Genomic DNA, 27,964 nt, shown 5'->3' with positions numbered 1-27,964 from the left:
CGACAGGCTGCGCGGCTCCTCCTGGGGCCGCTAGGCGGAGCCAGAGCAGCGCGGGAGGGGAGCGGAAAGGGCGGCTCCGTTGCTATAGAGACGCCCGCTTGCGTGGCGCTCGACGTGGCTCCGCCCGGCCCGCGAGTCCTGCGTGCGCTCTTCCCCGGGGCCTGCGGCGCAGGCGCAGAGCGGCGCGGCGGAGGGCCGCTTCCCTCCCCCGCCCGGAGCGGCCTTTAAAGGGGAAGTGGCCCCTTTCCCGCGGCCGGCCTCCTCCGTCGTCGGCGCCCGGCTCTCCTATGGCCTGGCCCGGGGCGCGGAGGGCGCGGAGAGTGGCAGTCGGGGCCGGGGGGCCATGGCTGCTCCCGGGGCGTCGCGCTTCCTCTACGAGCTGCCCGCCGCCGTCATGTGCAAGTTCCACGAAGTCATGGACGCGCTGGGGAGAGCCGAGTGGGAGCGCTTCGGTGAGCGGGCGGGCAGGGGAGAGGGAGACAGGCCCCTCGGCCTTCGGGCGGACTGGCTGCCCGGCCCCGGCCCGATGACGGAGGGCTGTCGCTGCCGCCGGCCGCTCTTCCGACGGGGCTCTTCCTCCCCGGTCCGGGGCAGCGCTCCTTCCGTGGCCGCGGGCGGAGAAGCGGGGCTGCCCCGGGGGAAATGCTTGCCGGTCCAGATGCGCTTGGCGTTGCTGCTGTTGCTGTTTATTCAGCTACGTATTCGACTTCTGCACTGCCCTTAGTCTGATCGAACACAGCGCCGTTTTCGTTGAGATCCCTGAATGGCAGGGGGTTGGACCCTCGGGGTCTCTGTGAAACTCGGCCAGCTGCCAGGCATCGAAGAACAGGCAGCTCCAAAGGGGCGCCTTCCATTGCTCTTGCTTTGCACAAACTGAAGATCAACGGTTAGAGGTCCGGGGGGGAATCTGGCCTCCAGGTGGCAAATCCACCCCAGGACAAAAGGGATGTGTGGGAGGAGGAGGAGCAGCTGTGGCCGTGGGACTTTCTGGCAACCCATTTGGAGATGTTGAAGGTGACTGGCCAATCATCCTCCAACCCCTCTTCAAAGTGGCCCTCTAGGAAAATAATTTGCTGGTGATGTGCACAAAACCTTCTTTACAGCTGGAAGGTCTCTGTTTCGAAGGGCAGAAATTGCTCTGGATCAGTTCATGCAGGGATCAAGTTTGCAGTCCATGCCAGCACTGATGGCGGTAGGAGGATGGAGGGAGCTGTTGAGGTGCAGGGAGGATCTTGTGTAAGGTTAGAAGTTCGTCCCCACCTTCACCAGTGAGGAGTACAAAAAGCAGCTGCTTGAGAAGCTACTGACTGGGAAGGTGGGTCTGGTTTGGCATAGTAAGGGGTCACAGGATGGAAGAAGTCTTTAGCTAGAATGGCTACAAGCAAACACCAGAGTCTTCACTTAAGCGTGTGCTGCCTGCACCCGCCACCCCTCAAATAAAGTTTTGAAATGAAATTACTGAAGGGCAGCTGTGTTATCGGGGTCAGCCCATTGTGTTTTGATGTCCAAGCGAGGCAGACATGCCTGCATCCTCGGTTAATGAAGCGCTCTTGTTCAGCTCCTCCTGTCTTTTTTAGTTGGGCTTGCCCAGGAGGCTATCCCAGTGGGGAGTCTCTCATGGGTCACATTTGCCTGCTCCCCATAATGCCTTTAATAGCACTCCAAATGTGCCATTTGAATCGGCTGCCTCAACTTGCCTTTTTGTATTAAGGCTCTGTTCGCATATGGGCTGTAAAAAACAACACAGTGCTGTGGGTGGCCCCTTTATAGGCTACCGACTGAGGCCCAAACTTGTGGGCAGCAACCTGCTTCTCTGGGTGCAGGCACTTCAAGTGGGTTGAAAAAAACCATAGCATAGCTGGTTTGGCATTATGTGGGAGAGCTGCTAATATTGATAATAATAATTGCCAGCTTTCTAGGTATTTTTTCATAACAGAACCAAATGTGACTTTTCACAGGAAACTGCTTAAAAACAACCACCCTTTGAGGCCGGGCATATTCCCTGGCATATTTGCAGCCCTTTGGCATGTGGGCTGAAGCAGCCCTTGAATGAGCCAGGGTTTCCATGTGGTGACTGTCCAGGCCACCACCGCTATTTGCGGGATCTCAACTGCAGAGGCAGGCGTTAGAATCATAGAATTGTAACGTTGGAAGAGGGACACAGGTGGCGCTGTGGGTAAAAGCCTCAGCGCCTAGGGCTTGCTGATCGAAAGGTCGGCGGTTCGAATCCCCGCGGCGGGGTGCGCTCCCGCTGCTCGGTCCCAGCGCCTGCCAACCTAGCAGTTCGAAAGCACCCCGGGTGCAAATAGATAAATAGGGACCGCTTACTGGCGGGAAGGTAAACGGCATTTCTGTGTGCTGCACTGGCTCGCCAGATGCAGCTTATCACGCTGGCCACGTGACCCAGAAGTGTCTCCGGACAGCGCTGGCCCCTGGCCTCTTGAGTGAGATGGGCGCACAACCCTAGAGTCTGTCGAGACTTGCCCGTACTGGCAGGGGTTCCTTTACCTTTACCTAACTTTGGAAGGGAATGAAGAGTTGTCTAGTCCGACCCCCTGCAAGGCATCAACAGCTCACCCCACCCTCCCTGTGGAAGTGCTGGTTCACACAACTGGTGTTTCTCCACAGGTTATCACATGGTTTTGCTGTTTTAATTGTGCCGACCAGGGCTCTGTCTACGTTCACATTGAATGGAGGTGAGGGTGTGGCCTTCACCTAGATGCTGAGATGATACCTGACTCAGAAGCCTCTTTGGTTTCTGTTTAAAAGCTTTGAACAATATAACCTTAAACTTCTTGTAACTCAGCTAAGCTGTAGGGTAAAAATGTGATGAAATCTTTTTCTATTCCTTCTTTTATGATCTCCCCCCCCAATTCCAACTATAACCTCTCTCTGCCATGGAATCTTTAATACTGAAACCAGTTTACAATTGTCTGGGTGCTTTTGACCTTCAGTGCAGCCAGGGCTTTTTTTCAGCTGGAACGCTCTGGATCTCAGTTCTGGCACCTCTCAGGCGGTGTCATTGCCATTCTAAGAGAACAAGGGAGGTGTTCATGGTGAGTTCCAGCACCTCTTTTCCCAGAAAAATAGCACTGAGTGCAGCTGAAAGAGTGACCACAGACATGGGAGCTGAGATAAATGTGGTATAGCTTCCAGTTTCAGGCTGGACACTTCCTTACTGTTTGGATGCCTCCTGGGAATAAGAGTATTTTTTCTTACTGTTGGGAAAATTTGCTTAACAAAATGGTGGCGGCAACCAATATAAATGTAGAAAATGGGTGTGGGAGAGCAGAACCACATCTGAAATTGATTTGGCTCTTCTACACGGCCTACTGTGATTGGGGTAGCCTTGGTCAAACCTGATTACTCAGAGCCCTTGGTCAGTCTGCAATCTGCAAAACCAGCAGTATCCAGCACATCCCAACTTTATAGCCAAAACAGGAGCAGGTAAATAGGTTGTGAGAGAGACCTCTGCATGAGCCCAATAGATTGCTGCTGAAAGTCAAATGATTCTGTGCCCCATAGTCTGACCCTTTCCATAAAGCAACTTCCTGTGCTGTTGATACCTGGGGTGGGGGTGGGGAAAGAAAAGGCATTTCCCCTAAAGATAAACTGCTAAAGTTCATAAGGGAATTGGGGGTGGGCTTGAAGCTAAATTTTCAAAGCTCCTGAGATTGGATTTAGTCGTGTTGCCTATCCTTAGCTTGAATCAAAAGGCAGTATCCAGGTATAGATGTCTTAAGAGTATAGGTTTGAGGAGTTGCTTATAACAGGGAAAGAAGGTTAAGTGGATGATTCAAAATGCAGACAAATATTGCTGTGCCTTGTTGAAATCTGAGTAGAACAGAATTGTAATATAGCACATGGATAATAAGCTTGTTCTCATGACAGAAAATATTGGGATTGCCTCCTGACAGCAGATACTTCCGCCATAACTGGCCTTTCTTCCTTGCTCTCTTGTACCTCAGCTTCCAGGATTGTGCGAGATCAGGTGGAGCTGCGCCTGTATGAGAAGATGGATGGGCGGACGCAGCATCTTATGTGGGCCTGGATGAATCGCAATGCCTCTGTCGGTGACTTGCTGCAGATCCTTGATGACTTGGAGCTTTATCTGCCACGTGATGTCATCACTTCATGTGAGCCCTTCATGAGCCTTCCCTGCCTTCCCTCTTCTAGTTCAGTTTATTGGTTGGTATATCTGGAGCAATTAAAGCCACCAGAACAAGCAACACTTTTTCAGCCTGTTTACTATGAAGGAAGGGGGTGGAACGTCCCTTCTTTCCCTCCGCCCCCATCCACCCCTCTGTAGTGCCTGCAGCCCCAGTCCCAGAATCCTGCTGTTTACATTCTCAGCTCATGGCCGTTCTTGCTTATCAAACTCCTTTCCATCATGACACCTAGCAATTGCCCTGCATGTTTAGAATTTTTAAAAAGGAATTGTTCTTACCCAGGTGCATTTGGATGGGCATTTAAAACTTTTTAAGGCTCAAATACTTGTCTAAAAGGCTCAAAATTAAATATCTTGTTTCTCCTGCTGCATTTGCTGTGCAAGTGTGTGTTATGACTTTGCTGTATCCTGCTTAGAGACAGTTTGTTGAAAAGTGGATTATAAAACTTTTACAATTAATAGTTGCTTTTCTAAAAAGGAACTGTATACAAAGTAACTTAGAAAGTGCCACATAAACTAGGCTAAAAGCTTGAAATATTGCTCTTTGAAGTGTAAAGAGTGAAATGTGAAAAGTCCTATTTTTTTTAAAAGCAGAAAATCCCAACAGCCAATAGTTGGTAAATCTTGTAAGAAATAATAGGGTTCCACCTACTGGTGAAAGGAGGTACATGGTTTTATTTCCTACAGAACTTTTGGGGCAGAAGGGCATTTTGTAAGGTGATGCTGATGCAGTAAAAGCCCCAACTGGAGGCTTTTATAGAGCTTGGTTCATCATCATACAGCTTTTGAAGTGCTACATTTTTTAAAATAGAAAAAGATATAGAAAAGTAATGCAAACAAAAAACAAAAACCACTACCAAAAATACTAATAGAATTAATAGAGTATGGAGTCCTCCCTTACCACCCACAGAAGGTAGTAGCCCCTCCTGGCTCCCACCTTGGATCTTCCTCCTCCCAGCCTCTTGTCCTGGGAGAACAGCGTTTCACTGCCTCCCACCCAGGGTCCTCCATCAACCACCCACCACCGCCATGAGTAAACCATCCCTGGAGCTTAATAAAGACTCTGAGTAGAGGATGCCAAATAAAAAGAGAAGAAAACAAAGAAGAGACACAGCTTTTGAAGTGCTACATTTTGAAAATCTGTCCTGCAACATCTGGGATACAGGGCACCAGTTGCCATTTGAAGCTGAGAGTGTGATTTGCCAGGGGTCACCAGAATATCTGTACCTGGGCTGGGTTTAGTTTAGACTTCCAGGTCCAGCATCCTAGCCAACGGTTAACATCCACGTCTTTAAACATGGCTTTTGCCTTAGCCTTGTCGTGGATAAGTTTGGGAGGTTTTCTAAGTGGTGACTGATGCTAACCTGCAGCTCCCATTACCCAAACCATTGACCAGGGGTGTGTTGTCCATACTTGTCAAGATGTTCCTGCATTGATTGCTTGTGTGTTGATATTAATCCTGCCTGCTGCAGGACACTTTTTCTCTTCCCACTATTGCACGAGTGCTGGGACATGAGGAGGCAGACAGGACACTCGGGCTGAGAAATCAAAGGAGGGCAATGTGGTGACAGCTCCTGTTTTTGGAGGCTATCTAACATCTTTTCTCACTACTTCTTTTTCTAGGGCATCCACCACCACAACCTGCAAAGCCCAGTGCGTTGTCTTCTCATTTTCCGTATGCCTCCCCTAAGCCACCCCCTTCCTTACCTGAGCCCCCACGTGCTGCGCCTGCCCCAGATCCTGGTAGCCACGGCAGCAGCAGGGCCAGGGAATCAATTTGGGAGCCCCACAAACAAGCTTCCTCACCTGCAGCAGGTAAAAATGCATGCCATGGCTAGGGGAAGCCTTTATTTATTGAGGATAGTGAAGGTGTAGAATCTGCTTTTCTCCTCTGATGCAGGCATCTTCACCCTTTTCAGACCCAGGCCCTACGTCTAACCCAAACATGCATTTCTTAATCTTTCACAATATACTTGTATGGTGGCAGTGACCCACCTTGGATCAGGCTGTGACCCACCAGTTGAAGACCAGGGCTCTAGTGGAAATGCTTAATGACCTCCTCCCCACCCCTGTGCTCTGAAAAGCTGACTGTGTTCCAGACTGCAAATAAGTGGTAGCCAATATGGTTTCCTCCAGATGTTGTCCCACCACCCTTGACTTTGCACCATGCTGGCTGAGGCTGATGGGACGTGGGCTGCAGCTCCCATCTGGAGGGTAGCGCATTAGTTGCCTCTGATTTAAAGCCTCTCCTTTCCCAACATAGCATCTCATTATGGGACTTCTGGGCAATGAAAGGGGGTGGGGCATATTGGAAATGGTTTGTGCTTTTTTAATTTCCTTGCCAGAACTCTGCATTCTGCAGTTCTGTGATGATGCTTTTCAAGTACAGGAACTGGTGGCGGCTGTTGAATATGGCTTTCCAAGAGCTTCTCGTTTCACTTGAACCTACATATGTTTCTAGCCTTTAAAATAATGGCTCTGGGCCTGAGTGTGTGCCTGATGAAATGCTGTGTGGAAGGGGTGGGGTAGGCTGAGTAGGAGTCCTGCTTTGTGGGGTGGAGGGTGTATCTCTTGGCTCCTTCCGTGGCCATCAGAAGCAAGATTATGCAGAAAGGAAAATAATGTGCATGCATGCTTAATATGCACAATTTATGTAGGCTGCAGAATTTGGCTTTCTTGGTGTACACTCTCTTTTACAAGAGAGCATATGCATCCCCACTGCTGGGGCTGGGCTATTCAGAACAGCATCAAGTTCAATTCCCTGCTCTCAGTTGGGAATCCCCAGAGAAAAAAAGGGACTTCAGGTTCTAGCAATATGAGAAGCGATGAAATTCCCTTTCCATGGTTCTTATCGTTATACTTTGCATTGTAGTAGAAGGGGGCTCCTGCTTTGTAGTTTACAGGGGTGGGGGAAATTGGGCCTTTAGCCTTTTATCCTGGGGGTTTTACAGTCCCTTGATTACAAAAATGAGCAACAAGAATACTTTTTCTCATTTAGTAAGATTTTCTTCTTGAAATAGGCAAGCCAGAACTATGCAAAATATGAAAACTCCCCTGTCCAGGAGTCATCTATGGCACTATAGAGAAGGATCTTCAATTTTGTAGTGCCACAATTATGCTGGGGGGGGGGGAGGAAGGGTCTGTAGTAATGCTGGGTCACACCCACCCTCCTCACCTGTCCTACAATCCAGCGGGACCCAGCTAAGAGAGGGAAGGTGGTGCCACAGCATTTACTTTTCAGGACAAGACACAACAGAAGGGGTAGTTGCTGCCACCACTCCCTTGTCCGGGGATGGCCCAGAAGATTAACCCAAGGGAGAAGGTTACTCTTCCTTGTTGCCGGCTGCCCCACCCTGCATTGCTTTACCACAAATTGCAGGCAGAAATTCAACAGGTTCAGTAGGAGGCTAAGTGGTCAGACTTTGGATTCAGACTTTCCCCCAGAAAAGCACACAGAACAATAGGAAAAGCCTTTTTAAAAATTTATTTAAAAAACAAGATTAAACATACTTAAAAGTAGGCACATCTCTTACAGTAGTTTCAGACAGGAAAATAAAAACATTGTAAAGCATCTCTAGCTAAACGTACTTACAAAAACGAGAACACAAGAAAAGTTAAGGAAGTTCGTAAAGTTCTCGGCTGAATCTGCATCTCAGGAAGACAATAGGAATTCTTCATCACAAAGAACACACATATGAATGTAGCAAGGTGACTGTCAGCATGGTGGTAAGCCTAACAGAAGGGCGGATGCACTGCGCACTGCAGGCTCCGCTCCTAAGGTTTTTATCCTTAGGACCCCACGTGTAAGCGGACCCCCAAGGACCAATCAGAATTTCTGATTAATTCAAAATTTACCAATGGTCAACTAGTTGGGTAATAACTCGGCTTGTGACAGCTGAAGCTCCTTTGTTCTCAAGACCTTGGGATCAAAGGGTTCCTCCCAAATTCTCAAAGACGATTAGGGTTGATGGCTCATTGACACACAGGCAGCATCTTAGATACCAGGTGTTAAAACACACCACTAATCAACTGGAAGTTTTCCTTCCTGCAGATGCATGAGATAAGTATTCACACTCCCAGAGTCAGTTAGTCTACAACAAGGACACATTTCCCATAAATCCTTTGGCCTTTGGTTCTCCCACAATGCTTCTCTCAGCTTGACCAAAGTTTGGCTAACAAAAATCTCCTAACTTCACTACAGGGTCAAAGTGGAAACTTAAAATTTTCCTCAGCCCTTCAGCTTGATCTCTCCATACATCACATCAAACAAAGGGGTGACTTGATGTCCTGAGTATTATTGTAAGCCACCTGTAGTGTTTTTACTGGAAGGGGAAGTGAAAACATAAAATGCTACTTTTTCTTCAAATCAAACTCATAGGTCCTGGCGGGAACAAAACTGGGGAGTTCAGATAGAAGAATAAGATTGGATAAAGCACTGGTCCAAGGTGCAATATGGACCTCTTTCAGCTCAAATCAATGAACTCCCCCTGGAAAATAGTATGTTGCTGGTTCACAATACCACAATTAGTTTCTTTTGTACACAGGGCAGCTTCCCCCTTATGTTGGAGGGGGTGCCAGGATACTGGAACCTACTGGGATATGTGGTGGGCCTTCCCCAAGGCAAAAGAGTTCTGGATAAAAGTATTTTCTGAGATCTCATTCATAAGCAAACCATTCTTTCCTCCCCTTTTTTTGACTCTTTTGAATTTGTTTGTAGATTCGGATCAAGACCTGAATATCAAGAAACTGATTTTGCTTTAAGTGCCAAGTTTTGGAAGACTTTGATTTAAATAATCTGGATTATTGGTATTCCAAGCCTTCTTGAAAATGTATTATTATTATTATTATTATTATTATTATTATTATTATTATTTCATAAGTTAAAAGTTTCCAGGGCTGAAAGTGCTCAAGATTGAGTTAATTTTCATTCAGCACTCAGGAGCACAGGTTTATGTGATGATCTTTCTTGCACTTGGCCCTGTGATGATAATGCACTTTCATTACTGCTTTCATTGTTTTTATTTTTGACTCTGGCATTGGCAAGCAGAGTACTAATATCTAATAGCCAGTACCTTATTTTCCTACACAGCAACTTCAGCTTTCAGAGTAGGGAGGCAACCTGACTTTATTGGTTGATTATTATTTTTAAAAAGCATACTTATCTCTATTTGCTGCCTCTTTCCTTTTCCTTGCCCCTGCCTTCCCCATTTTGCAGTATGAAAGAGGCACCCAGTTCTGTCTTTACCAAAAGAATGTGCACAAGTTCTGCCTGTGATGCATTTGCTGCTCCAGGTGGGGCATGCAGGTGTGTCTGAAGGCCAAGCCATTCATACAGAAATAGCATCCTGAAGGTTCAGGATGGATTATGAGTTAGAAATACTGTACTAAAAGATGAGCTCTTCCTTGTAACCACCACCACCCATAATAAAACTGAAATTCTCCCCAACTAGCTCAAAGAAATAGGTAACAAAAGCTGTAAGAGAGTTAAATTTTGATTTGGACTAGTGTATATATATTACATGTATATATTACATATATTGCATGTATTTGACTTCTCCCTTTCTTTTTCAAAAGGAAAAGCATTCAGGAATGGCTGGAATCATGGGGGGAAACCTAACCCATTGCAGGAGAGCAGTAGGCAGAGGAGAAAGAGGTGGCTTAACCCATTCTTCTCTGGCTAATGCCGTGTTCACATTTCCCAGTTTGCTCTTTTGTTCCCTGTGGAGAAAAGAGGTGGGGAGATTTCACTAAACACACACACACACACACACACACACACACACACAGAGAGAGAGAGAGAGAGAGAGAGAGAGAGAGAGAGAGAGAGAGAGAGAAGGGACAGAATCATGCAACCACAGACCCTGTTTCCATTGAGAGGCGAGAAGACTTGGGGCGGTGGATTCTCAGTGGATTATGCCATGGGGCATAATCCACTGAGAATTTTTCCTATGTAGCTGCAGAATAGAACAGGGACTGTGGGGAAAAGCATCTTTTCAGAGGAGGCCAGTGGTACGCCATTTGGATTTGTTTAGGTTGAAGCACCAAAATGCTCCATGCTGACCCTGTTGGGAGCCAGAAAAAATGGAACGGTTATTTTTGCAAGCTGTGCATGAATGTGGTGCAGAGTGAGGGTAGTGAGTTGGTCTTTTGAGACTGATAGGGGAGATAATTATTTCCGTGCCCTATTTTTAAAGGTATGCAGGACCCACTTGGATACGAGTTCAGCATGAACTGCTTCGTGCACAAGTAAGATACCAGGGCTCTGTGAACCATGTGCTAAAGGAAAATTCAAATTCTATGCCAAGACTGCCCAAAATTATGCACCAAGGAAAGCTGAGTTCTGCATCTGGAATCAACTGTGTACATTTTGCCTCTCTCCCTCCAATGCTGCTTCTGCCGGTCACAGGAAACACCAAGGACCATACACCAAGGGCCTTGAAGGCACTGGAGATTCTGTGTGCATCCACACATAAACTAGCTTCTGAAATTTCATCAAGCATTGCCTGCACACTTTTCAAGTCTTCCTTGTATGTTGTGAAGGCTAGAAACGTAATTTTAAAATGAAAGTAGAGGTTCTTGGGATGTTGGATTCTGTGCCCACCCAGTTGCCTGTCACTTCCTTCTGCAGGCTCTGTGCCATCTAGAGCAGTCTAGATGTCTGTCGGAACCCGCAGCTCTGTCACTAATTTCAGTTTATTCAGGTGGTAGAATTTCCTTTCATGTAACTTCTTAAGCAGTGCTGAGGAAAAGTGGTGATTCTCCCAGTCTTTCCTGTATCTCCTGCCGCTTTTCAAAACGTTCTGTGTTTCCCACTCTTGCTTCCACCACCTTGAGCAAACATCATTGAGGGGGCTGGAAATTGGAGGAGGCGGACCCATTTTTGTACCCCAGCTATAACGGCATTCATTCCCACTTCTTCCCCATGCAAACAGAGCCCTCCTGTCCTCCGCTATCTCTGCCAGGCCCCCCTCCCAGCAGCCACCTTAACAGTGTCGGCCAGAGAAACCCACCTTTGCCTCCCACCCGCCTTGATGAACAGGTATGGACCTAATTCTGCTGCTGCCTGATGGAACAGTTGGGCTCTGACTGTGTATGTGGTGGTGGGGGGGGTGTATGTGGGAATTCGATGTGCAGGAAAACATAAGGACAGCTGCCTGGTGACCAGGGTGGTGTAGGCTGGGCTACTGAATGATGGAACTAAGTATCTAGCTCTTGAGAATCTCAGCCTTGAGCATTTGTCTACTGTTAATACTTCTAGTCCTCATGGTTTGCAACACGCTTATTCTTTTACATGTAAAAGCAGGTAGTGTCTGTCACAGTTATGGGGCTACCTGGGCTCCTTTGGAAAGTCAAGATCCAAATTCAGTAAATAAGTACCTGTTTCTTCCTCAGTCATATTTTTGTACTGCTTAGTTCCCCATTGTGCACCTGCCGTCCCTCCTGCCATTTTTGGATGGTGGCTTTTTCTTTCCCCTTACTGTTTAAGCCCTCTTCTGATCCCCCTCATGTTTGTACTCTGCACCCTTCCTTTCTCTTTCTGCATCCTTTCAGCATTATCACTTCTGGGCTGATGCCGGATAATTGCTTCTCTCCAGCAACTCGCTGCCAGCAACAAGACCTCAAGGAGCTGGAATCTGATGCCCTCCTTCCATGCAGTTAGTGGAACTCGACTGTCTTGAGGAGCACATGTTGAGGATGCTGCCCTTTTCAAGCTCATTCCTCTCTGTCTTCCCAATTCCAGAGCCTTGACTCTCTGTCCCCTGCCTGCCCCTTTGAGTGGCAGCTGAAGGAGCTGCGCGAAGCCACAGGAGACTTCTCAGAGACCCTGAAAATTGGAGAAGGTGGCTTTGGCTGCGTCTACCAAGCCCGACTGCGCAACACTGTCTATGCTGTCAAACGGCTCAAAGAGGTATAACCAAAGAGTACTGGGCTGGGGGCCTGACCATTTTACTTTGCATTCCCCTCCACCATCCTGGTATCCTCCTGGTGTTTTGAACTCCCATGACTCCTGTCCACACTGGATGGGGCGGATGGAAGTTGTAGCCCAACAGCATATGGAGGACACCAGGTTGGGAGGGGCTGCCTTCCACAGCCTTCCTGCCTCTCTCCCATCTGGTCCATGGAAGGATGAATCAGTTAGCATTCGCTTTGCTCATGTAAGGTCTCAGCTCAAATTCCCAGCATTTCTGACTGAAGGGCCTTCTAGCACCTTGAGTCTTTGGAGTGCCCTGGCAGCAGAGCTTGTGGGACCCTTGGGGTGACTCCTCATCTCCTTGTGCTTGGCTGTGGGGGGTTGGAAGGGAGCCACCTCAGTCCTCTTTCATTCCCACCCCACAAGTGTGGCCTTGCCAGTTCTTCTGAAGGAAGGTGTGCTCCTAGTGGTGATACTGATCATCTTTATCTATTCTCACCCCCCCCCTCCCTAATCTGACTGACAGGAAGCAGAATTGGATTGGACTGTAATAAAGAACAGCTTTGTCACAGAGGTGGAAAAACTTTCCCGGTGAGACCTGAAAACTATGAATTGGAAGGTTATTGGGTGGGGTTTCAGGAACAGGGATTGTGCATGAGGCTTGCTCTTTGTTCGTTTTTTAAAAACTGGTGGGACATAGGGAGGCGCTTGAGCTGCTTCTGCTTAACGCTGCCCCTTGTGTATCCCAGGTTCCGCCATCCCAACATTGTGGAGTTTGCTGGTTACTGTGCTGAGCAGGGGCATTTCTGCCTTGTCTACGTCTTCCTACCTCAGGGCTCCTTGGAGGACCACTTGCGTAGACAGGTACTCACCTGAACTTCTATTCTTCTTCTCAATACTTTTATCCAGGGGTTCTTCAGAAGGTGGCACCAAAGACTGTTTCATTTGCTGATTTGATTTTTGTTTTTCAGAGTGGTCCCTGCCTCTCCTGGGCCCAGCGGCTGCATATAGCAGTGGGCACTGCCAGAGCCATTCAGTTCCTGCACAGCGATTCTCCTAGCCTTATTCATGGTGATGTCAAGAGGTGAGAGAGGAGGAGAGCTTGTCTCCCAGGCTGCGAACAAATGAAAATGGGGCGTGATGTTAAACCAAACTGGAGAATTGTTGCTTTGTGCCGGAGAAGGAAGAGTTCTGCTTTGACTTGGGGAGGAGGGAATCATCACAAGACGTCTGTTGGCACACGTGCTGCGATTCCACAAGGAAATTCATTGCAGAACTTTGCTTTCTAAAAACCCCATATTTTTTATTTATTTTTTGAAAAGTGTGAGCCAAGTCTGCTGAAATGGAAGCAGCCAGAAGGGTCTGTGCATGAGATTTCCCAATGGTGGGGTTTGGGTGCTCTGCTTCACCAGTTGTCCCTCTCTATGATTAACAAAGCCAGAATAAATTACTCAGAGTTAGAGAAATTAGGCAATTTACTAAATCTGCATAATTCAAGCAGGTTGCAGAATTTGGGTTGCCTGAGTGCAGAATTTCAGTTTTCTTGTCCTTAGCATATAAAAGTGTATTAAAAACTCTGGACACATCCTTTGCAAAGGATAGGTCTGTTATTGGAGGGGAAAGGCACTAAGTAGAAATTCTTCCATATCGGTAGTGCTGTTGTGTGCTATTGTGATGGGCCTTTAATAATTAGCAGGGTGCAGACAGTAGAAGCAGGTCAGGGTCATTTCGACGGGTAGAATAGCCAAGCTTCTGAAATCTGTAGCTTTTGAAATCCAAAACAATCTGCTCACCATCCACAAATCTTCATGCTTTTCCCAACACACTGCGGTTTCCTGTCTTCAGCAAGCACAAGAGAACTCTGCTGTTTTTTGGTACATACCTGCCCCAGTAAAAAAACCCCAAAAGCTATATCTCTTAAAGTTCTATTTTTTGGGTGTGTGTGGAAATGTTACAAATCTCCATTAAAAGCAGAGTTGGGGCTATGATTCCAGAAAAAGCACAGAATGTGATACTGAGAATTCAGCTTCCCAGAGATCTCATTTTTTGTTTTTCATAAAGCAAGCTTCTGTTCCTTTTAGGATTGTAAATATACACTTAAAGGTGTGTTTGCAGTGCCTGGTGAAATCTCAGTAGCCAGAGGAGTTGCTGGATTAAAGTATAAGTGGTCAGAGAGCAGGACTTTGGTGCTCCTCCCCAAGCCCTCATCTTCTGGATGATTAACTGGAGCAGAATGGGCAGTGCAAAATAGGCTGAACTGGGATTGATTTCTTCTTTTCTGGGCTCACAACGTGGATGACTGGAACAAAATTCATAGCAACAAGATGAAGAACGTATGCTGCTCAAAATGTAATTGGTACACACAGGAGATTTTGATGAGGCTTATTTTGGAGAATGGAATGTGAGAGGCTGTGTATAGTGGCTGGTTGTAAACCCTTTATTTCTCCCTGCCACTTGCAGCTCTAACATCTTGTTGGATGCGGCACTCACCCCCCGACTGGCTGACTTTGGGTTGGCACGTTTTAGCCGCCGACCAAAGCAGGGAGGACTGAGCAGCTCTCTGGGCCGGACGCAGACTGTGCGGGGCACCCTGGCTTACCTGCCCCCTGAGTATGTCCGGACGGGGATGCTTTCTACCGCTATTGATGTTTTCAGCTTTGGTGTGGTGAGTAACATGGGGAGGGGAGAGGAGGGGCTTAGCAAAGACTGCACCATGAAGACAGGACACTTTCCTTCCTGTCCATTCCGTCTACTTCTAAAATGAGATTTTATTATTTAAAAAATTGATATATCACTTTTCATTTATAAAGGGATTACTCTCAAAGCGCTCTCTCTCGCACACACACGCACACACACAGTTGTAGACTTGGGACCCAAGGGTCATCTAGTCCAACCCCCAAAAGTGCAAGAGTAGATCTCTCTCTCTCTCTCTCTCTCTCTCTCTCTCTCTCTCACACACACACACACACACACACACACACACGTATTTCATCTGGGCCTGCAGCTTCTTTGCCTTTTGAGCACCCATCCCAGGACTTCAGGAGTGTGGGGAGGTTGGCACAGGGAGAATATGATGAGTTAGGAAAATTCCCTCTTTTGGTGTGTTGGAAAGAATATGCTTTGTTTGGAAAGCTGTTCTTTCCAAGAATTCAGTGCTAGGTGAAAATTCTGGCCCTTTGAAGGTTATCTTGCAGGAACACTTACAAGGACTTAACTGTCATAGGATGTGTTGGAGCTATGCCCTTGTTCACCTATCTAGCTCATTCAGAGACAGAAAGTACAAACTAGGAATTGGCAACTTGGGGGATGGGGGTGCCCCTTGACCACTTGATCGTCTAACACACTCCAGCCCAGCAAGAGCGCATTTTTGGGGAAGACTCCTTCCCTGCTATGCACTTTGCCTGTCCTGTGTGTGAGACAAGGCAAAATGGAAGTGAGCTACTACGGGGTGTGAAGGGGAGAACCCTGCCAGCGTCTCAGTGCCATAACTAAATCAGGCCATGAACGTTTTTCTTTAATTTGCAAATATCAATTGGTATGTTTTAATAGTACCCCTTGACCTTTCTAAGGGTTACTATATTTACATATCAGACAAGGGAGTGTGTGTAGCTGATTATATTTTAGGCTCGTCTTCAAATGCAGCATTACCATTCAAGAGCCTTGACAGAGTCTGAAATGGTGGGCCACTCCCAGGCTGAGAGAAGGCTGCAATGGACCCATCAAATTGATTGTAATATCAGACAGATGATGACCACAGACAAACTTCAAAAGCTACATCAGCAAACTCTGGAAAGGACTTGGAATATTTGTGCGCTACATCAGGATATAACCAGGGAATGTAGACCATTTCTGATTCCTATTTCCTACCCTAAAACATCCAAGCACATGGAGTCGGTTTGATAGGGACTGTAAGTCCAAGAAAAAAGAACTGTCCTAATAAGACAAGTTCAGTTTGCCCGTTCAGGTGAGGCTATTTCTCTTCTACAACAGCAATGGCGAGAATATAAAACATTGTTAAGGGAGGAAAAAAGGGTACATTATGAAAATCTTTGGGCCTCGCTCCTATTGAGAGGAACAAATCCAAATTTTGGAACCTAATTCAAGGAGGCTCTGTGGATAAGCTTTTTGAGTCTTTACTCGCACCCCCATAATACCTGAAATTTGAGTTGCCCATTCTAGTGCCATTTTTGGAAGTAAAATGAATATAAACCCTCCAAGACAGAGAACCCTTTCACTCTCCCTAACTGGCTTGGGAAAGCACCAGGAGAAGATGTTTCCTCCGGCGGTTTTCTCTTTGGACGTAAATTGCTGCTCTCCAATTTTGGCAAAACTATTTACATGCATAAATACGACTGGCAGCATCTCTTTAGGGTGGCTGGTGTACCAGTATAGTCCTTCCCATTTTCAAGAAAGGAGACCTTTCAGACCCTCACAACTATAGACCTATGAGACTGCTAGATGTGGCCTCCAAATTATAATCAGGTTATTTATTAAATAAAATCCAAGAATGGGACAGTAATCAAGCCATCATTCATGATGAACAAGCAGGATTTAGGAAGGGTAGATCAAGTTTATGTATTGTATAAGCTAATTTGTAAATTTATCAAAAGTCCATATAAGACCCTCTATGCAGCTTTTAAATCCTGCCCTCAATATTTGTGTGTCAAAGAATACTGCACCAATGCTTTATAGGGCTGAAATTTGATGAACTGGTGTCAAATCTGAACGAGAAGTCCTACAAAAGAAATTTATGAGGCAGGTATTGGGGCTTCCTCCTGGGACTCTGTTGGCTCATCCGAGAGCTGAGTTGGGTCTCCCCTCAATAGCGGCCAGAATTGATCTAGCCTATCTTAGCTACTAAAAGGGACGCAGGTGGCACTGTGGGTAAAAGCCTCAGCGCCTAGGGCTTGCCGATCGAAAGGTCGGCGGTTCGAATCCCTGCGGCGGGGTATGCTCCCGTTGCTCGGTCCCAGTGCCTGCCAACCTAGCAGTTCGATAGAACCCCCGGGTGCAAGTAGATAAATAGGGACCGCTTACTAGCGGGAAGGTAAACGGCGTTTCCGTGTGCGGCTCTGGCTCGCCAAAGCAGCGATGTCACGCTGACCACGTGACCCGGAAGTGTCTCCAGACAGCGCTGGCCCCCGGCCTCTTGAGTGAGATGGGTGCACAACCCTAGAGTCTGTCAAGACTGGCCCGTACGGGCAGGGGTACCTTTACCTTTTATCTTAGCTACTGGCATAGACTTTGAGGACCATATTCTCACCAAGCTCAGCTGGTTGGAGCAGCTAAGGACAGGAGGTTGGGTACAAAAGTGTCAAGACAAACTTAGGGCTTGAAATCTCCAAGAGGGGAAATATTTATCCCTTAGTGAACTTAGAAATTGGATATTTGACCATGACTCCAAGCAAGCCAGAGCATCCACAATCGCTGCCTGTTATTCTGTTTGGGACCCTCAAATTAAGGACAACCATTCAAGGCCTCACTACCTTCCCCACAATTGCATAGGGCCTTTGTTGAGCTTCGGCTTCAGCAGATGCCCTCAGCATCCTTGGAGGGGAGATACCTTGGAATTCCTCAGATGGCATGGAAACGCATTTATGGATGTAATCAGGTCGAGGATGTCTTGCACCATTTGTTGATTTGCCCCTTATAGACGGCGCTCATAACATTTTTAATACTCTCTTCTTTATTGGTACTCTGATAGATCCACCCAGGAAGTGATAGTTGAACTCTTAGCTGATAAATATCTACGAATTACACATCTGGTAACCAAATTTGCCCTGGCAGCTAAGAAGCTTTATTCCAGAATGCATTGTAATTTTAAATTTTATGTTGCAGACTTTTATGCTGTAGAGTTTTATAGATTTGCATTGTGTGGTTTTAGAGGAATGCCTTGCTTTTGCCCTCTGTCGTTCATTGTGAAGGCCTTAGACTATACAGGCAGTGACTATTTTGTGTGAGGATTCTGTTCTGGCCCCCACAGGCATCAGAGGAGTGCGCATAAGCTTGCTGCACTTCCATTCTGCCCTCTTCTGGGTGCAAAAGGACCCACGTGTCAGTGGCCGCGCTTCCATTGGACATGCACAAAATTGTCGCTGGCTGTATGCAATAAATTGAATTGATTGACCCTGTCTCAGTTGCCTGCTCATAATACTGGGGAGGATGGCGGGGGGGGGGGGGGCTTGAGGGGGTCAGGTCAGTGTGCAGAGTTGATGCTACTGGCCCTGCAGCCCAACCCATGTTGACAACAAGCTGCTGGCTTTCAATTTCAATACACAAATTGAGCATTGGAAGTGAGCCCAAGGGATGCGATCCTTAGAGTGCCTGATCCTGTCTGGTTGGCTAAGCTAGAATGTGGGGAAAGAAGGGAAACCCCCCACCCCCGTTTCTCTTTCCCTTCCTTGCTATGCATTCCGGTTTGTTTTAAGTGCAGCTCCTTTTCCTCCCACCAACCCACCCCTACCAGGTCCTGTTGGAAATCTTGACGGGGAGACGATCTATGGAGCTGGATTCACGTGGACACAGCAAGTACTTGGTGAGAAATTATTCTATTCCCCCCCCCCCCGGGCTGCCACTCATTTATTAATGTGCAGCTTGTTTCCTTTCTGACACCGAACAGTCAGTGTTGATGCTGCTCCATCCTTGCTGGCTTTCCCACCTCCTCTTTTTCCAACGGATTATCCCTCTCTCCGCCTTCAGAAAGATCTTCTGAATGAGGAGGAAGAGGAGCAGGAAGCCCAGCTATCCTCGGCCACACCTTCTTCCAGCCCGTCCCAAGTTGCTCAGCTTGGCACTCATCTATACCAGAAGCACGCAGACCCGCGGGCCGGGCCCTGTCCAGAGCAACTGGGCACAGCACTGGGCAGCCTGGCTTGCCGGTGCCTCCACCCAAGGGCCAAGCACCGGCCCCCAATGACAGAGGTAGGTGGCATGAAGGGGGGAGCTGGAGCATTTTGGCCAAGGATGGGGAACCTGTGGCCCTCTGGTTGTTGCTGGACCACAGATCCCAGGAATGATAGAAGTCGTCCACCAACAACTGGAGAGCCAAATGTTCCCCAGCCCTGATCTAGGCCTTTTCTCTGGGAGCTCCAGTAAACTAAGCTGGGTTTGGCTTGGACAAATTCCTGCCTTGGACCCATCTGTGAAATAGGAAAAAGAAGTGGGACACCAGGGTAAATCTGTGATTCTGGTTTTGTGTGTGTTTGCGTTTCACTTCCAAGTTCATTCCCCATTCAGGTTCACATTAGTCTTGGATACTATTTGCTGTTCTGTCTCTGTAGTGTTTGGTTTTTTATAAACACACACACAGATGACACAACATTTACATACTGTTGGTCCACTGCTTCCTTTTTTTCTAAACCCCATCTTTCCATACAGCTTTCATGCTCATTTTTAAAACCTTCTTAGCAGTTGGGATGTTTTTCAACAGTCCATAACAGAGGAGCCATTCGTTAGAAAGGACTTAAGTCAATCAGTTGGAGCCAGATCTCTTACAGCCAAAAGCTATATAAGCATCAAAGATTGCAGCCTGCAATTACATATTTTTCTCTCTCTTATGGTGAAGAATTTGCAAAACCACTCGGTGTGTCTGCAAGTTTTTAATGTGATACTTCATCTGCCTATTTTGGACCGCAATAAATGTCCTAAAAGATGGATATGCAAAGCTTGCTTTGACATTACAAATAGGTCCTCAATAATAATTAGCCATGTTTCATGTTTGCTGTGAGGAAAACTGACACTGGTGGTGCTCACCCTCTTACCAAAGCCATTTGGGCAAGCAAAGGTGTTTATGTATTATTTGTGCCCCCACAATTACAGAATCCCACTCTCAAAAGTCAAAGCCTGGGCATTGTTCATAATTGTTGGGAATCCTCTCTGTGCCAACTTCTGGTGAGCTTGGAGCTGAGCCAGTAAAGAGCTGTGGGTTTTAAGATACTTCCAGTCCTGGCTGAATTTTAGTCTGCGAATTGGAATATATGTGTTTCTTCCTTACCTGCGCATTTCTGTGAGCAGGGCCATAACATTTTAAATAGGTGGGAAACCACAAGCATTAATGGAGGGGGAGGAGACACATACTTATTCCACAGGGCAGGGCTAGGGAACCTGCTGCCTTCCGGAGGTTGTTGAATTCCCATTCCCTCAGCCCCAGCTTGCCTGGTCCGGGTGTGTGTGTGTGTGTGTGTGTGTGTGTGTGTGTGTGTGCCACAGAGGAGCTTCAGCCCCAGGAAGCTGTTCTGGACAAGTCCTTCTGTCCATCAGTCCTGACTGGTCTAACATCCACTGTAACGGGGAGTGCAGGCGGCAGCCAGTGGTCTAGGAACAGCGAATAAGTGTTTTGGGCTCCTGCTTCACCTGCTGTCATATTTACTGTACTTTGCGTTTTCTTTTATACCCACAGCTGTGGGTTCTATACTGGTACTGTGGTTTCTGCTGACTCTAGGCCTCTGACTCTGTTTCCCAGCTTGATGCTCTCCAGATGTGGTTGCACTCCAGTTTCCAACATCTGGGGCTGATGGGAGCTGGAGTCTAAAACCATTTGGAGGGTCCCGGCTGGGGGAGGCTGCACTGTATGTACTGCCTTCTGTCCTTTGGGCATTACCAGTGCCCTGAGTGTTAGGGCCAGCAATGGGGTAGGAGCAAATAGATCCAAGGAAAGAATGTGACTTTCTGTCTGCAAGGGGGTTGCCCCCAACTTTTCTTTTCTTTTCTTTTCTTTTTTGCCTTGCTGGGTATTCTGGGAAATTATTGTGCCTTCTTATTTGAGCCCCCCACCCTGCCAACTTACTCCTCCTCCTGTCTTTAAGGTATACCGAGAGCTAGAGAGGCTCCAGCTACTGCTGTGCAAAGAGTCTTTTCCCACTTTGCAACCCCTGAGACAGCTGCATACTCCACAAGAGGATTCGTACACCTCCAGGCCTCTCAACCAGCCTGAGGAGAGTGATGAAAGCCTGGAGGGCAGCCTGAGGCTGCTGAGCTACAGAAGTGTGCCCAGAGGGAATATCTCTGTAGGCCAACTAGGTAAGGCACTGCAGGCTGCTTCAGTCCCTCCCCACGCTTCAGGGAGGATTGGCCAACTGACTGGACATGTATGGGCAAATAACAAGCATTTTTCAAGCATTGTACTTAATTGAACCAAATATTGAGTAACTGTTACAGAACAGTGACATTCCAATTCTAAATTTTCTATGTTTTTAGCAGTTCTTATTTTTATCTGTAAGCTGCTGTGATAAATGACATCAGCTCATAACCTTGTGCAAACTGAACAGTTCTTCTTTACCATTTTATTTTGAGCCCTAGGGCAGGCATAGGCAAACTCCGGCCCTCCAGATGTTTGGGACTACAATCCCCATCATCCCTGACCACTGGTCCTGTAAGCTAGGGATGATGGGAATTGTAGTCCCAAAACAATTTTTTTTAAGCAAAAGTTACAAATTTGCCTGAAAGGGATGAATAAAGCACACACAGCAATACTAAGACAAAAGTTATATTTAAATGGGGTTGTGACCATAGTACAGGATAGGGGACAGTTGATTCTAAAGCAGGTGTGCAGATAAGTGTATTGCACCCAATTCTGCAAGCCTGGAAGGCCCTTCCTCCTTTTTCTTTCTTTCTTTGTTGGTTTCTTGCTTTCAGATGTAGAAATCATAAAATTAAACAGATGGGCCACTACCTGCAAAAGTGCATTCTTGACTTGATAGAATGTTTGAGGGAAACTGTTTTGCATGCAGGAGGTCCCAGGTGCAATCTAGGGCATCTCCAGGTAGGCCTGACAGAGGCTCCTATTTGAAACCCTGGAGAGCCGTTTCCCATCAACGAAGATGTGATAAAAAGCAGATTCTAATGTAGCCACAGGACAGCTATCTGAACCCTGAAGTGTTCCTCTTAGTTGCATCTGAAGAACTATGACATGTTCAGCTACCCTCTTTGAAACCTGTTAACATGCTTCTTTTTTGACATCTCTTCCCCCTACCCTTCCACATTTCAGACCAGATTGTTCTGTGGTATCACCACCAACTAGAATTTGACAATTCCTGCCCTATTCTTGATTTTAACTTCATTAGTCTATTTCTCTCTTTTTTTAAAAAATAACTGTCTTTCGGTGCAAGATTCTTAAGACAGCTTCCACCACCAAGTTAAAAGCCCTCCTGTATGACTAACAAAATAACAGTAAAATAGCAGACAAACAAACAAAGGGACGCGGGTGGCGCTGTGGGTAAAAGCCTCAGCGCCTAGGACTTGCCGATCGCATGGTCGGCGGTTCGAATCCCCGCGGCGGGGTGCGCTCCTGTCGCTCGGTCCCAGCACCTGCCAACCTAGCAGTTCGAAAGCACCCCCGGGTGCAAGTAGATAAATAGGGACCGCTTACTAGCGGGAAGGTAAACGGCGTTCCGTGTGCTGCGCTGGCTCGCCAGATGCAGCTTGTCACGCTGGCCACGTGACCCGGAAGTGTCTCCGGACAGTGCTGGCCCCCGGCCTCTTGAGTGAGATGGGCGCACAACCCTAGAGTCTGTCAAGACTGGCTCGTACAGGCAGGGGTACCTTTACCTTTACCTTAGCAGACAAACCTAACAACAAAGAATCGTAGAGTTGCAGTGTCATCTAGTCCAACCCTCTGCAATGTAGGAACCTCAACTGAAGCATCCATGACAGATGGCCATTCAACCTCTGCCTAAAAACTTAAAAGGAAGGAGAGTCCCTCCTGAGGGAGTCTGTTCCACTGCCAGAAAGGGAGTCCGTTGAACAGTGTCAGAAAGTTCTTCCTGATATTAAGCCAAAATCTCCTTTCTTGTAACTTGAAGCCATTGGTTCAAGCCCTATCCTTCAGAGCAGGAGAAAACATGCTTGCTCATCTTCCATGTGACAGCCCTTGAGATATTTGAAGATGGCTATCATCTCTATTTTTTTTCCAGGTTAAACTTACCCAGCATCTTCAACCATTCCTTCAAACCATTCATGGTTTCCAGACCCTTGATCATCTTGGTTGCCCTCCTCTGCACACATTCCAGCTTGTCAACATCCTTCTTAAATTGTGGTGCCCAGAACTGGACACAGTATTCCAGGTGTGGTCTGACCAAGGCAGAATAGAGTGGTACCATGACTTTCCTTGATCTGGACATTATACTTCTATTGATGCAGCCTAGCATAGCTTTTGCTTTTTTGCAGCTGCATCACACTGTTGACTCTTGTTAAGCTTGTGGTCCACTAAGACCTCTAGATTCTTTTCACGTGTACTGCTAGTAAGCCATGTGTCCATCATCTTACCTTTGTGCAGCTGGTTCTTTCTGCCTAAGTGCAGAACATTATATTTATCCATATTGAAATTCATTTTGTTAGTTTTGGTCCTTTACCCAATCTGTTAAGGTAATCTTGAACTCTGATTCTGTCTTTTGCAGCATTAGCTACCCCTCCCAGTTTGGTGTCATCTGCAAATTTGATTAACATCCCTTCAATTCCTTCATTTATAAAGATGTTGAGTAACAGTGGTCCCTAGGGACGCGGGTGGCGCTGTGGGTAAAACCTCAGTGCCTAGGACTTGCCGATCGTATGGTCGGCGGTTCAAATCCCCGCGGCGGGGTGAGCTCCCGTCTTTCGGTCCCAGCTTCTGCCCACCTAGCAGTTCGAAAGCACCCCTAAGTGCAAGTAGATAAATAGGTACCGCTTTATAGCAGGAAGGTAAGCGGCGTTTCCGTGTGCTGCGCTGGTGCTGGCTCGCCAGAGCATCTTCGTCACACTGGCCACGTGACCCGGAAGTGTCTCTGGACAGCGTTGGCCCCCGGCCTCTTGAGTGAGATGGGCGCACAACTCTAGAGTCGGACACGACTGGCCCGTACGGGCAGGGGTACCTTTACCTTTAACAATGGTCCCAGGATAGAACCCCCGCTTGTAACTTTTTCCCAGGATGACAAGGAACCCTTAATGAGTACCCTTTGGGTTTGGTCAGTCAACCAGCTACAAATCCACCTGACAGTTACCTTGTTCAACCCACATTTTACCAGCTTCCTCACAAGATTTGTCAAAAGCCTTATTGAAATCAAGGTACACTACGTCTGTAGCATTCCCCTGATTCACCATGCTTGTAACTCTTAACAGTAAAAGAAAGAAGATTTGTCTGGCATGACTTGTTTTTGATAAACCCATGCTCAGTCTAAGTAGTCACAGCACCCTTTTCTAAGTGCTCACAGACCAGCCATTTAATTAATCTATTCTAGGACCTTTCCTGGTATTGATGTCATACTCACTGGTCAGGAGTTACTTGGATCTTCTTTTTTCTCCTTTTTGAAGATGGGGGTCAACATTTTCCCACCTCCAGACTGCAGGGACCTCACCTGCTCTCCAAGAATTCTCAATGATTATAGACAGAGGCTCTGAGATTATATCCGCAAGCTCCTTTAGTATCCTTGGGTGCAGCTCATCAGGCCTAAGAGATTTGAATTCATTTAATGAAGCTAGGTGTTCTCTTAACACCTCTTTTCCTATCTTTGTCTGCAGTTCCCTCCTTACATCACTTATTATGTTATCACCAGGTTGGGCACTGCTTTCCTTTTGGGTGAAGATGGAGACAAAGTAGGTGTTGAGTAGGTCTGTCCTCTCTCTGTCACCTCATAGCACCCGATAGAGGACTCCATGCAGAGGAGCTGTTACTTGCTTACTCTTACTCTTCCTCTTGCTTCAAGGACAGCCAAAGAAACATTTTATTTTTATTATTTTTAGCCAGTCTTGCAAGCCTAAGCTCCTTCTGAGCTTTAGCCCATCTGACCTCCCTGCTGTTGGCTACTCTTGGCTGCTTCTCTATACTTCTCCTTCGTGATTTCCCCTTTCTTCCATTTCTTATACATGCCCTGCTTAACTCTCAGCTCCTGTCCCTTATGTAGCCACACTGGTTTCTATAGAAGCCTCCCACTTTTCTTTCTTGTTGGAACTGTCTGCCTTCAACATTTCACCTTTATGAAACTGCCATCCATCATGGACTCCCTTCTCTTTACTTGAGTTTAAAAGTAGCAGTAAAACCATAGGGATCTTTTTAAAAATCCTGGGCAAATAAAACTCTCTTCAATTAGCTTTAGTCAGCACCAGCTAAACAGATAAGTAAGGGAGTCCCATAAATGTGGTAACACTACTTAGAAGACCTTTGCCTTGGCAAGAACTGCCTCCCATCAGGAGGTAGAGGCACTCAGAGTTGGGCCTCTGATGATGGTCTTAACATCTGGGCCAGTTGTCACTCAGTGCTTGGCGCCTTTCTCTCTCCAGGCGACTCTGCCCCTCAGATTGTCATCAACCCAGCAAGGAGGCGTATGATGGAACGGCTGGCACTCTACCACGACGGAGAGCTTAGCAGCCTGGATGTGCTTGCTTCTACAGCGTCAGGGGAAGGTAACCTTCCTGCTGCTGCTTCTGCGGATGGAGGGTGGCACTAGCCAGTCTCCCAAATGACCCTGTTGGGTTAGGTAGAGACTTGTTCAAAAAGGCAGATCAATTCATCATCACCCCTCCCTCTCATCCTCCATAATGGAATGAAAAGTCTTAAGCAGGTGTTGAGCTCTCTTTGTTGAACATATGTGTGGTGCAAGGGCACTCTTGCCTAAGCCATGCACACTGGGTGTCATGTTTGTGTAGGGACATGTGTGCATAGAATCTGAAACAGACAGGATTGAATCCAGGCATAATCCTACATAGAAGAGACCCATTGAAATCTAGCCCTCATGAGAGTAGAGATTACAAAACCCACCTTGTTCAAAGTCTGCTTTTTGTATCCAGGATGGCTTACAGCCCCTTTCTCAAGGCCTCCAGTCATATCTGCCTCCCCTTAGTTGCTTCTGCTCTTCATTATCTCTTTTCTTCTCCCTCCCCCCCGTCCCCACCTGCAGCTGAACTATGCCTTGTCAAAAATGCCAACCTTTAAAATCTCGAGATACCTCAAACCAATCTGTCAAACTGATTATAATATGTCAAGCAGTATTTATTTATTTTTACTATTGACATATTTTTTCTGTGTAGAATTTAGGTTCCCCACAGATGCTAGGATAGGTGAGGCTAGAAGGCTAATATAATATAGCCAACTGCACTTGAGAGTGGAGCAAATCACAAGAGGGCTTCAGGGTGAACTTGCATTTTTCTGGAGGGGTGTGCAGCCGAAATGGTGCCAAAAAAGAAAAACTTCTGGGTCAAGTACCCTCAGGCTGTACGCTTGACTTCTCTTTTCTCACAGAAACAGATCAAGAACTGCCTCCTTCTTTGATAGAGGAGACAGACACACACACTTACTTCTTCCCAGACTGTAGTTTTGGGCCACACAAAGCCAATGTTTCATGTGGTCTCAGCCACCCTGGGCTTTGCCATGCCTTCCTGTTGTGGACCAGGAAGTTTCTTTTTTATTTTAGAAGGGTTGGGGTCTGCATCTCGGCCTGCATTTCATGTGAAGATGAGAAGAGTTAATGTGGCCAAGGAGGGCAGGAGGGGGTGTCTGCCCCCCACCAAGTCACCTCCTCCGTGTATTGCGTAGTGAGGTTCTATACGGTTTAGTCATTGTAACTAATGGTTACTGAAATAGTGGTCCTTCATAAATTTGTTTAATCCCCCTTTAAAACCATCATCACATCTTGTGGCAGAGACTTCTATAAAACGTGTATTATGTAGAAAAAGTACCTTTTTTGATCATTGGTATCTCTAACCTAACCTAGTGCTGTTTGCTATGCCTGGCGGTGTTCCTGCCCTCCTCCCTCAGATCCTGTAATTCAGAGGTGCCAGGAGGGGGTCCTGTTGCTCTTCAGATGTTGCTGGACTTTCATCATCCCTGGCCACTGGCACTGCTTGCTGGGACTGATGGGAGTTGTAGTCAACAACATACAATCTTATTTTATCTGTAAGCTGCCTTGAATCCCTGTCAGTGAAAAAGGCAGGGCATAAAAATATATAATAATAATAATTATAATTGTGGGGTGGTGAACTGGAGATTGAATGTGAGAATTCATACATGCAAAGCAATATTGATCTACCACTGAATGGGGGCCCCCAATTTTTTTCTAAGGGTGTGGGCCCTTTTGCCTCCCATATCATGAGGACTGAGAAATCAGCCCAGAAGCCCTTGGCACTTATAGCAAGAATCATGCATGTAAGGCAGTTCCGTGGAGCATGGCCAAGGCCAGGCAAATTCCTCCCACCCCATTGCAATTTCTGTGTTCTAGCTTTAGAGGGTAGGTGCCAAACGCACTGTGCTGGCTGTGACCTGAGGGATCATGTACGCTATAAAGGATCTCTAATGAATTCTATTCCCTCCTCCAGATCACCTTGCAGAACCCCCTCGTGAGCCCGAAGAGAGTGATGAATTTGAGTGATGAACTTGAGTGACATGGAAGGATTAAAGTTCTCACAGCGCTGACGGCACTTTGCGTTTTACAGGGTCCCACCATCCCTTGGGGGGGGGGTCACATTCCTTAGCTGGTACCACCAACCCTGTGGCACCCAGGGGTCCTGGTGGAATCCGGCATCAAGTTAACAACACAGCTCAAGCGGGGGGTGGCAGGGGCAATGGAGTGTATTTGAATAGGAGATTAAAGTTTCTACCCCAAAAGGGCAGTAGGAGGAGGGGATTTGTGTAGATTTTTACCCCTATGACCCTCCCTGCAAACGTCTCCGCACTACGTACTCCTTTTTCTTGAAGACAGTAAATAAAACATTTTATATATTTGTAACCTGTCTGTATCCTTTTGGCTTACAAATTGTACTTGGTACTGACAGAGGTCTGTTTTTTGTTTTGCTAGATTCATGTGGTATTAGGCTGAACAGCCAGCCTCTTAGGATATGGCAGTTTGTGACAAGGGAGAAGGAGAAAAGCCATCCCCCCCCCCATGTTCTCAGTGTGCTGCCTGCCTTCCTCTTCCTACTTT

At 47.0% G+C, this 27,964-nt stretch overlaps 1 protein-coding gene across 3 annotated transcripts; it reads left to right on the top strand.

Annotated features, from left to right (window-relative positions):
- The first annotated feature begins 163 nt into the window (after positions 1-163).
- Positions 164-27,769, top strand: IRAK1 (interleukin 1 receptor associated kinase 1). 3 transcript variants are annotated; one of them, XM_028711512.2, is made up of 14 exons: positions 164-452; positions 3,969-4,136; positions 5,792-5,983; positions 11,101-11,207; positions 11,910-12,077; positions 12,607-12,671; positions 12,830-12,944; positions 13,052-13,164; positions 14,541-14,745; positions 18,547-18,615; positions 18,780-19,001; positions 20,885-21,098; positions 25,329-25,451; positions 27,360-27,769. In XM_028711512.2, exons 1-14 carry the CDS (start codon positions 344-346, stop codon positions 27,410-27,412), a joined length of 1,923 nt encoding a protein of 640 aa, XP_028567345.2. In that variant the 5' UTR covers positions 164-343; the 3' UTR covers positions 27,413-27,769. The 3 variants fall into 3 exon arrangements, with proteins under 3 accessions (XP_028567345.2, XP_028567348.2, XP_028567346.2); XM_028711515.2 differs by lacking the exon at positions 11,101-11,207; XM_028711513.2 differs by lacking the exon at positions 25,329-25,451 and having other exon boundaries at positions 165-452.
- The last annotated feature ends 195 nt before the right edge of the window (positions 27,770-27,964 follow it).

This window comes from Podarcis muralis, chromosome 17 (genome assembly GCF_964188315.1).
Source record: "Podarcis muralis chromosome 17, rPodMur119.hap1.1, whole genome shotgun sequence".
NCBI lineage: Eukaryota > Metazoa > Chordata > Lepidosauria > Squamata > Lacertidae > Podarcis > Podarcis muralis.
Note: the sequence above shows the minus strand (reverse complement) of the source record. Positions and strands in the feature narration are given on the sequence as shown.

Excerpts from the sequence above, each read along its gene's own strand:
- IRAK1 (XM_028711512.2), top strand. The coding sequence starts at position 344 with ATGGCTGCTCCCGGGGCGTCGCGCTTCCTCTACGAGCTGCCCGCCGCC. Across the intron at positions 12,672-12,829 it reads GAGGTGGAAAAACTTTCCCG|GTTCCGCCATCCCAACATTG; the intron begins GTGAGACCTGAA and ends TGTGTATCCCAG. Across the intron at positions 21,099-25,328 it reads TATCTCTGTAGGCCAACTAG|GCGACTCTGCCCCTCAGATT; the intron begins GTAAGGCACTGC and ends TTCTCTCTCCAG.